Source organism: Hipposideros armiger, unplaced genomic scaffold (genome assembly GCF_001890085.2).
Source record: "Hipposideros armiger isolate ML-2016 unplaced genomic scaffold, ASM189008v1 scaffold_87, whole genome shotgun sequence".
In the NCBI taxonomy this organism is placed as follows: domain Eukaryota; kingdom Metazoa; phylum Chordata; class Mammalia; order Chiroptera; family Hipposideridae; genus Hipposideros; species Hipposideros armiger.
Window position 1 is genome coordinate 1,647,793 of NW_017731437.1, and position 10,766 is coordinate 1,658,558.

The window sequence follows — 10,766 nt, forward strand, 5'->3', positions numbered from 1 at the left end:
CACGGGAGGCACGGGAATGTGAAAAATAAGGGTGTGGGCGAGTGTTGGGTTCAGCTGCAGGGCAGTGATCTGAGACGCAGGGCCACTCTCTGGAGCCCACTCTCAGGCAGGCCTGGGGAGTGTGGGGTGAAGACGACAGAGATGGTGGGATCCTGGGGTACAGGGACCGGCTTGAATTCATCTTCGTCCTCCGGAGTCAAGCTCGGTGCAGTGCTCAGGGGCTGGCAAGGCCTCAGTAGAGAACTAGGAGTCCGCCCCACGCAGAACAGATCGCCAAGCCGCACCCCGACGCAGCAGCGGGGGTTCGGTATGGGTACGAATCTGTAGACTTGATCTGAGGAAAGGCGGGGGCCGGGCTGGGCTGGCCTGGGACTCGGAGGTGGTGTCAGCGCTCAGCGGACGCGAAGCACCAACACCCGGCAACCTCTGCGACAGAGGCGCGAGGCGGGGACCAGGTGGGCCATCCCGCGCTCCTCATTGGACAAAAGCCCTTGTCAATCACTGAGGAAACGCGACTGTACGGGACCGGACATCCGGTACGTCCCATTTTGGAGCGTGGAGCTCGGAGGGGAGCGGGGAGGGCAACGATGGGTCCTTGGAAAGTGATGGGTCCAATGTGCAGACCTGTGGTTTGTGCCTGTGCGTTTCTCTTTCGTATGTAAAGTAGAAGATTAGTTACCGCGTAAATGAAATTGTACTGCGGGAGACGTCTTTTTTGCAATTAGTGTTTTGGCTTTCGGCTAAGGCTCCTGATTTTGGTAGGCTTTTCCTGGAATTACCTAGATTCTCTGGTTTCGTCAGTGAGGCTCCCCCTTATGCAGGATCCGGGTTGCCCCGGAAATGGTCGCCAAAAGTAATCAAAGTGTACGCTATTAGGTGCGCTAAAGCTTAGATTGAATGATGGTAGTCAATAGAAAACAGGAAGAAACAGAAACGGACAGTTTACAGGGGAAAAAAAATGTAAGGCGCCCTTAAACATTTGAATGGATGCCCAACCTTTTTCATGATAAGAAAAAGCAAATTAAAACTTCACTGAGCTAACATTTCTGACATCAGATTGGTAAAGATCCGGTTTGACAAGTTGCTCCGTTAAGGTCAGTGCAGAAACTGGAGCTCTCATACGTTGCTGGTGGATTGCAAATTGGTATAACCTGGGGTGGGATGGGGACGTAATACCCAACAACATGTGCGTTTACCTTTGACCCAGCAATCCATTTCCTCAAAATACTCCTCCACAAATAGGAAACAACAGGTGCACAAAGCTTTATTCAGAGTGGTAGTATTCGAATTAGCAAAAGATTGGAAACAGTGCAAATGCCCCTTACTAGGAGAATGGCTTATAAACTGGGGCACATCAACAATATATGAATATAGTATTACGTGGTATTATACAGCAGACTTCGCAGCATTAAAAAGAAAGAGGAAGCCAGCGGTATTGTGTATGGCGTGATCTCTAGAGACGTTGTATATGGGCTGCTACCTTTAGCAAAAAGAAATGCTGAAAGGCCAAAACCAAAACGAATAAAAATGGTTTCCTCATAAGGAGTAGAGGTGGTAGTGGTGGAGAACATGGTGAAAACCTTAGAGGGGAAACTAGAATAAAAATAAAGTGATGGCAATAATAATAGGTAAAAGAAAACAAAAGACTGCAACACAAAACAAAAATTGGTGACACTGGGAATTTGCCCAGCTTGGTCGTTGTGCTCTGAGGATCCAGTGCTAGACCCTTGGAAGGACAGGCTTGCTTGGCTGGGTGGGCCTCAAGTTATTTATAATGGGGCCATGGTGTTGACTGGGCTAAGGATTTTTGGCACCCTGCCTCTCTCCAGGGTTCCTCGAGGAGGTGAGGGGAGAAAGGAAATGACTTTTACCTGCTTCAGGGTAATATACGATAAGTAGAGCCTGGCTCCTAGAGAGGACGGTGGGGCCAGATGGGTGACTGTGGATCTCTGCCATGCCAGGCAGTCCTGCAGTGGTGGCTTAGATAGAGGCCGTGCCTGTTCCACATACGTGACACTGGCCTTCAGAAGGCATGAGGCCTGCTCCATCTGGACCTAGCTTACACTTGAGGTCTTCCAGGCCCAGACAGCTGCCCAGAAGATAATCTTAGGCTTTGTCAAAATAGGAGGTCCTTTGGTCAAACATATGTTCTTATAATCAAATTGGGAAGAACAAAATAACCTCACAGCCATCTGTTCTTAGAAAAACTATTTACATTTTCAGATTTAAAAAAAAAAAAGGAAAACAAGTCCAAATCATCCAACGAGTAGGGAATAAAGAGCTTGTGCGGAGTTCACAGCAAGCTTACCCTCCGTTTTTGGCTACTCTAAAAGCTGCTTAGATTGCACCTTTTCTTCCCCATGGCTGCTGGGCAAGGCGACTGCTTTGAGGACAAGAAGTGGGGAGACACCTAATTTTGTCCAGATGGTGGCTGTTACAAAGACACGGAGGGAAGGAAGCCCTGAAATGTCTAGCAGGGAGTTTGGTGGACAGAAATGAACTGTGTGTGGGCATGGTTTTTAACCCCCTGTAGGTGTGATGGGTGACAGCCGCTGCTATCTGGGTGAGCGCCTCGGCAGTAAGGCTCCATAGTAGGGTGGTGTTCGGACTCCCTGGGGAGGGGCTGAGAGGCTCTAAGACTGGTTCTCGTCACTGGGTAGAGACTGAGCCCCTGAAAGTCTCTAAACGCCCCAGACCTGGACAAGTTCCATTCTGATTGGCTTCTGTCGGCCTGTCTGGGCCCTGTGTGGCTGTGACACACTGACGGTGGCCTGCCTTGTGGAAATCTTCCATATTTGCTCTCTCTCTTGCCTGCCATTTCTTTCTCCCTTACCTTATGCCTTTTGGTGGCCCTAAGGGTACTGATTTTTATTCTTTCTGACACTTGTGAACAAACAGGGTGTTTCCTCTTGGTTTGCAGGGTGGGACGTTATCTTATGATTGTGTGCTGGTTCTTGGCATCGACTCCAGGAAACTCCTAAGAACAGGTACAGTTTTTTTAAGGCACTTTGATTTTCCTGACCTGTAGCAATATTGATATCTGGGGGGGACATAGAGGTGGCAGTTTGAAATGAGTTTTAAGAGGGTTCTTCCAGCCACAAATGGGCTCAAGGATGTCTCAGTGAGGCAGGTGACAGAAATGGTATAAACAGAAGCAGGTGCTTATCCAGAAATGGCAACAGAGCACCTAACAGTCGCAGGGAGTCAGCAGTGCTTCCTTGAAGCATCAGCGGCCCAAGAATAGGAGTGTCGAGTATGCCGGGCACTTCAGACACTGGCTTACAAGTTCCTGCCGGGTGACAGAGTGGTCCTGGTGTTTACCCAATACCTACCCATCCCTGCCTCTTCCTCACAGAGCGCCAACAGGGTCCAGCTACCTCCTCTGATTGGCCATGTATTCAGGTGACCTGGCCCCAGCCCCAAGGCGTCTCAGCCAACCATGGTTGTCCCATCTCCTTGCTAGTGATGGGTCGAAGCATGGACACATGACTATCCTGGCCAACTGGGATCTGAAGGAAGGCGGAGAGGGGATCTGGACCAGTTCCCTCATTCCTAGAGACATGTGCAAGAGATGATGCTTTTGGACATGACACCTGAACTGCTGTCATTTTGCAGCCATGAAGAGAGCTAGTCTGCGACAAGAGCCTGCAATGCGAGGAAGACTGAGCTGAGAACATTGCAGCCTGGGCCCGGACAGTTCCAGGCCTGCAGCTGTTCTGCCTTGGGCTCCTCGTGTGACCTAGCTCTCCTCTTGTTTAAGACAGTTGATTTGGAGTTTCCTGTTCTTTGCAGTTGGAACATCTTAGCTGATCCAAGTATACAAAAATTCCTTCAGCTTACTTTTCCCATCGCCATGAGAATTTTGACTCAAGTACTGCAAACGGTTCCTTTTTGGTGTAATCAGAGAAGAAGCACTGGGGGAAGCAGGAAAGGACAGGGAAATACAGTGACAGGGGGCAATGCCAGTTCCGAAGTGCATCCTGGGAGAGACAGCCCAGCCCGGTGACATGCATTTGGGGGATGGGGAGATAAAACAATGTAAAGGGGGTCCCTGAGACCCCAGAAAGGGAACAAACAATTCTTAAACCATAAAAAAATCTAAAAAGCAGTGACAAAAAAGATAAAAATAATTTTTAAAAAGGGAAAAAGCACTGACATTTGGATATAAAACCAGACACAGAGAGCAGACGCCCTAGCCATCAGACCAGCAGCAAACAAGCAAAGGGAATTACAGCAACAGCCGGGAGGCGGCTTGAGAAAAATCCTAGCAAGCAGATGACGAAAGGAGGTTAACTGCACTCCCCACCAGTACTGACTGGAGGTGCTTCAAGGGCCACTGCTTTGGTTTTGTGTTGATTTGGTTTTAGTTCAGCAAATAAAAAATGTAAGAACTTCCTACTTTCTCTCTTTAGCATACCTTCCCTAACTCAGTTGGCTGTGAATTTTTCTGCCAGTGTGGTGATCAGAAACCAGGCCTGTGCAGCATGAAAGAAGCACTGTTATTTCCGTCATCAGACATTCACTGACTCACAGAAATTTATTGATCTCGTAAACATCCCAGACACCCTGTGTGAGGTCATTTTGGCATTTCATTGAATGCTGCCTGGTGAGTTTCTGTCTCCCCGCACACGTGCCTGTCTTCTCTGAAGGACTTAATCTCCCTAAAGGTAGGCACCATGTCACATATGTTATTTCTTCCATCTATAGTGTTTAGTGTAGTTCTAGGTACATTATAAGCGCTCAAATAAGTTTTACTTAATTATATGTAAAGTAACCCTCATGCTTAAATGAGAGGCACTCTTAGAGGGGCTTAACTCTGATACAGTTGTTTTGTTCCAGGATGGAAGGTGAGATTGAATTAGACTTTTTGCTAAAAGAATGGTTCCCTACTGCTTGCTTCCATACAGTTACAGAAGCTTCCAGAAGTCCTTGTGAGTCAGAACAAGAGTGTATTGTTAGTAGATGACATGCAGGCTGTAGGACTTTCCACCACGCGCTGGGGGCTTGGCTGCTGCCTGCCCCGGGTCTGCGTGGAGTTTGACCTGTGTAACCGCTGGAACCTCAGCAGCAGGCAGAAGCCAAAGGAGTCACTTTCTCCTCTGAAGCCCACAGTCCTGACTCCGGTTACGTGATACATAAATTGCAAGAACTGAGTAAATCTACATCTGTGGATATAAGATCAAATGAAGTCTACAAAAGTCTGAAAGCAAGGAGGGCTGGGCTCACGGGGCAGGGCAGAGTCACGGGGCAGCAGTCGTGGACGTCCCGCTGGGTGACGGAGGTGGCGGCCTACATGTCGTAGAGCCTGAGCTGCTCCTGCACGTCGCCGTCGGACATCTCGCCAAACGTCTCCTTGTTGTCCTTCATGAGCTTGAAGATGGCCGCCAGCTGTTCTTTCTGAACTCTGTCGAGAAGAAAGGATACAGAGGAAAAAGAGGCTCCTAACCCAAGAGCGAGAGAGAGACGCCGTGAGCCTCCAGTGGAGTCGGGGCACCCTCTCCCCCCATGTATTACTGCGTTTGCTTTCCAGAATGTGAAGAAAACGAAACTTGAACAAAACCCACTCAAAATGCAAGAGCTGGTTTGGTCTAAAAAGCTCAACTTGAGGGTTCTAAACACTGGAGTTCTAAGTCTTGGGTTTACCCTGGAGATTTGGGGACCCCAACTTATCACTCGGGTTCTCCTTGTTTCAGTTTCCCCTTGAACCTCCTTTTAATGTCGACCTCACATCTCACAACGAGGCAGTGCGGAAGAAGGTATGTTCCATTGAGTGGCTGGGGGTCCTATGAAGAAATGTGGTAGGAACAGCCTTTGTTGAGAGAGAAGCCCAAAGTGGAGTTAGAAAACACACTACGGGCTGGGAGACTGGGCAGCGTGCAGAGGTGACACACGGGTGCTTGGCCAAGGAGCAAGGGTGGGTGTGTTTTGTTGCCCATAGGAAGGGCCTGTTTCCAATTTACACAGACACCTTATGGCCGGCGGGGGGCCCTGCCCCTGTTCTCAGGGAACACGCCTGGCTGGAGAGAGGCTGGGAGGCTGAGAGCACTTTCCGTTACCTTTATGAGGCTCAGCCATGCCATCTTACCATACAGGACAACTCCCACTAGCGCAAACATGAAAGGGTGGAGTGAAACGGCAGCAAAACCAGGGAACAGTTTGGTTCTTGTTTGTTCCGCTCTGGTGTGCTGTGCTGGCTGGCACCGGTTCACTATTCTGGTTTCCGGCTTCTGCAGTTCCTCCTTCCACACCACACCACACCACACCAGCAGCTTGGGACAGGCCACCTTCAGAGGCCGTCAGCCCATCGGCAGGGTCGGACCTCTCAGCGCCTCCCCGCAGCTGGGTCTGCGATCACCACTGCAGGCCCAGCAGAGCAGGGCTGTGGCACAGCCTCTGGCCAGTGCCCTGCAGGGCACACAGCTGCCTGGGCAGGGGTCGTCCCGATGTCTCGTCTTACATTTATCCTAACATACTCCTTTTGCAAGAACCCCGTATCTCCCATCCAGCAGCTGGTTTTCTGACTCGAGTGGCATCTAGAAGCTCTTTGTAGTGAAGTCCCAAATCGCGGCCTCTCTGTCACCCTGAAAGCTTCTCTGCAGTGGTCTGGAGAAGGAGCCTATGATAAGTACCCTGTACCCTACTGTCCGAAGAAGGGACAGTACTGGGAATTGAAAGGGTGTGTGTTGAACGCCTTGGATGGAATCATAAGCCGGGTGTATGTGTGGGGGCATCCCCCCCAAGTGAACGCCAGCTCTCCCCTGCATTTTGGATGGCTTTGGCACTTGCATATTTCTAACAGGGTGGACACAAGACTCTGTGCTCTGCTGGAGAGTACCAGGCATGAAAATGAGAGAAAGCTCACATTTTAATGGGTCCAAAGGAGATTATTTTTAAAAAACGGAGCAAAACTGAAAAAACACACAGTAATTGAGACCATCTATTCAGAGTTTATTGGGCTGAACAAAGGCTGAACACACATTCCCAAGCCATCAGGAATACAAGAGGCTTGGCGCCCACATTCAGAAAGTTCCAGACAAATTTAGACAACTGACCTGGAGGGAGTCACCTGCTTATTGTGTCAGTAAGATCCCAGCCTGGACAAGGACATCACTATTGCTATGTGGAGACGTGTGTGCTCACTGGAAAACATCTGCTCATCACGTGGGTCTGTGTGGCTTTTGTGTTGTTGCCTGTTACACCCTAAGCCCCTGAACCCAAGGTATTAGGCCCAGAGGAGAAGGTCACTGGGAATGTGACATGCCCTACGGGTTGACATGGGACATTTCCCGGCCTTCCATTAAATGGAACAACATTTTCTAGAAACTTATTGCTTTTAAAAAATGTTTTAACCAACGTATTTAAAAACTGCAGATAGTTTGGCATAGTATAAATATTGTCAAATATAAAATTCTGAGAAATGAATCTGGGACTGACGTGACTATCTGGTGACGTTCTAACTCATCTATGAAACTTCCTAGGAAAAGCCAGTCAAGAAATCTATTTGAAGCGAACACTGTAAGTATTGCTTCAGCCGAAGCAAAGGTGATTTGGCTGAGCTGGTAAGAACATCAGCAAAAAGGCCTCTTAGCAACAAGAGGGCTGGATTCAATCCTCCTCTAAAAGGAAAATAAGGGCTCCGGGAAACCAATGCCAGCCCTGGTTCTTTGCTGCTCGGTCATCAGCTGAGCCGGACAGCAAAAGCGAAGTGGCCCCGAGGCAGAGGAGGGCAGTCAGCCGGCCGTGACCCAGCAGCTCGGCCCCATTCGTCCGTCACACCTCAAAGTCTTTCATGGTTTGGCTTCAGTGAAGGAAAAAGCAGGAGCGATGGAGTGAAACTATGCTGATTTTAAAATGGTGAAGTAACTGACACAGTGGCTATCTCAGGGGCGAAGGGTATGTGGAAGAGAGGGCTGAATGATAAAAATCAATTCGGGGAGTGAGAACAAACTCTTAAAACTCTGCAGCTTCACTAAGCAATCCACCCAAACGGAGGGACACCCCTACACCGGCAGAGCCGAGGGCATCCCCAGCGCCCTCCCAGCCATGGGAAAGTTCCTGCCTGTGGGTCCGGCAGATTTGTGTAGGCAAGGTGCACCCCGCCAGCCTGCAAGGCTGCTCTCTGGGGGTTTCATTGTATCTCTCAAGCTTTTAAGATGCCAAAAGGAAAAGCCTTTAGGAGGAGGCTAAGGGTAACTTCATTATTCTTCGGTTCTGTAAAGAGAAATAGGGAGAAAAGATCATGGATTTTACTCATTCCATCTTACAAGTACCATGGAGAGGAGGGGGATGGGATGAGGAAGAAGGATGTTTGGAATTGCAGATCTCAGACACGCTAGGGGCAGTTTGCCTCTTATCACCTGCAGCAAGATAGTCCGTTCCACAAAGCCGGTGGGGCCCCACACGGGACCCCAACAGCTCGCCAACTCCCATTTCGAGTCTAAGAGGCATTTGGGTAGTTAGGCTGGTCAGGTACCCGGCACTTCCAATCTTTGGCCCCTGTGGCTGACTGGGGTGGTTCTATCGCTCCATTTCTGCTGGCTGGGTTTTGCCCCTCTGGGGACATTGGCAGTTTAGGACACGTGCTCCTCCAGATGAGGTCAGTGGTGTGCCCGCTTTTTCTAAATGACACAGAAGCACATGGACACGCTGAGGGAACGCATGGATCTGATTTTGGCGCCCTCTTCTGGAGGTTAGAGTCAGCACATATTTCTAGAAATTCACAGCGGCTGCCTGTTCATGGACCTGTCAGGCAGCAGAGACTAGGAGACCATCCCAGCCGGCGTTACTCTGCCTCCTCACACCGTTGCCCGTTATGCCACACAAAAACACCTTCCACGAGAGCCGTGTCCTCCCAGAAAAGTCAGGACAGTCCTGCAAACCTTCAGAATGGAGTGGGTGCTGGGTCCTCATCTATCAGAACCAGACTGGTCTGCAACCTGGGTTCTGCCACGCCAGGGTTGGGAAGAGGGAATGGTGCACAGGGAGGCAAGCGGAGGTGGTGCTTGGTCTTTCCTGCCAAACTAGAAGATAGCTTCACTGGCTCTGGGGGTGTGGGGGACATCTTGCTGGGAGGACTGTCCCAGCTACGCTGAGGCTGGATGTGTCACCTCCCAGAGAAGCTGCGGTGGGAACCCAGGGACTGCCCCCAGCCAGGCAGAGGCAATGGCAAGGACACCTGTGAGCCCCAGGCCCCAGGGGAAGGCTCGGAGGAGGAGGGCAGACAGTGACAAAGCAGGTCTTTCTTAAGCAGCAGCCGCCTCTGGGTTTACAAACCTCACCGCTTTCTGCCCCTTGGGCAGGAGGAACTGGATCTGTGAGCAGCTCCAAGGATGGGGATGCCCAATTAAATGTGGGGGAATGAATTTGGGGTCTCTTGCTTTCAGTCCTGCTTCCTAAGGGCCATGCCCTGAACACATTTAAACTGAGGCTTCTGGGTAGTGCTGGACATGTGACCACTAAAGATTTAGACTCTAGATACTGTATGTTGGCTGAGTTCATGAATTACAGTCAGGAACTTGCAGTATTTATTTGTTAACTAGCTGGGAACTTGACTGGGACCCTGAGTGCCAGGAAAGGAATTAGAAACAGGCAGAGTTTGGTTGAAAGAATTTGACAGGCAAAGAAGAGAGCACACTTTTCACTGGCTTGTGGTTTTAGTGGGTTGACAATCATATGCATGTTATTTTTCATACTGATGATTCCAGGGCAGTGTTCTGGACTCAGCTGGCACGAGAACTGCCTTACACCCCGCAGTTCTCCTGGTCCCCCCCAGAACTATCGTGCTGTAGATGAAAAGACAAAGCCAAACTTGCCAACCTCTGCAACCCCAAGCATCACCATGCGAGGAACAGAAGCAACCGCCAGAGGGGTGGGCATCAAGGGGCCCCACGCAGGGGCGCAGGGGCTGACCACATGCAGGGGCAGGAGGGGGCAAGCAGACAGCATGCTGGGGAGGGGCAGTCATGAAAATGAACGTGAACGCCAGCCCCACCCTGTGAGGAACTGTGTTCAAGGGCTGTGAAGTCCGCAAGTCCCTCCTCAACTTGGGGTACACCAGTGATAACCACAGCCTGCAGATGCGGTGTGAACTCCTTCCCCCCACTAGAGCAGCACTTGGGCACAGTCCCAACCCCACAGAACAGGGAAGTGTGAATCGGTGATTAGGGACCCCCAAAGATCCAGTGGGGGGAACCCTCTTAGGCAACACAGAGTCTGCTGTATAACTAGAACGGAGAAAGGACACTCCATCCCCATTCCCGAGGCCCCAGCTCTGAACCCAGTGACAGTGGCAGTCTGACTCCTGGCTTGAGGCCTGGCTCCAGTCCACCAACTGGTCTTCCCTGTTCTAATGGCCCCTCACATCTATCTGAGCACACAGACTAAGGCTGGGGTCTTGGCGATACCCTCTGTCCACAGGGTCCTTGGAGGGACCACAGGTGCGCCAGGCCCTCTCTCCGTAATCCAGGGGCGGCAGCTTTTTCTGTAAGGAGCTGTCTTAGGCTCAACGGGCCACCGCAGTGCGAAAGCCACCGCAGACCAGGGGAAAAGGAGTGCAGCGGTGTTCCACTCGCACTGGACTTACCAGAACAGGGCCGTGTCGGCCAGCGCTCACTCTGATCGTAAAAGTCTGCCTGTCCCACAACTTGGGAACACAGGTTTCTGCCGCGCACTGTTCTCAGCTGCGTCACCTTCTTAGGGGAGGGCTAAAGCTGCCGCGGCGACACCAGGCGCCTTCCCGCAGCCCCTCCCCCTCCTCCCCCTACCCC

General features: G+C 50.8%; 2 protein-coding genes across 2 annotated transcripts in view; one reads left to right on the forward strand and one right to left on the reverse strand.

Annotated features, from left to right (window-relative positions):
* Positions 1-579: 579 nt before the first annotated feature.
* METTL23 (methyltransferase 23, arginine) overlaps positions 580-10,766 on the forward strand; it is a 47,511-nt gene continuing 37,324 nt past the window's right edge. The window contains exons 1-2 of the mRNA XM_019644275.1: positions 580-639; positions 2,921-2,987. The gene's annotated coding sequence lies outside the window, so the exon portion shown is untranslated. The remainder of the gene's footprint in view (positions 640-2,920; positions 2,988-10,766) is intronic.
* The window catches only part of MXRA7 (matrix remodeling associated 7), a 33,102-nt gene continuing 26,208 nt past the window's right edge, over positions 3,873-10,766 (reverse strand). Inside the window, exon 5 of the mRNA XM_019644241.1 lies at positions 3,873-5,404. Within this exon, the coding sequence (XP_019499786.1) occupies positions 5,290-5,404 (115 nt within the window). The 3' untranslated portion in view covers positions 3,873-5,289. The remainder of the gene's footprint in view (positions 5,405-10,766) is intronic.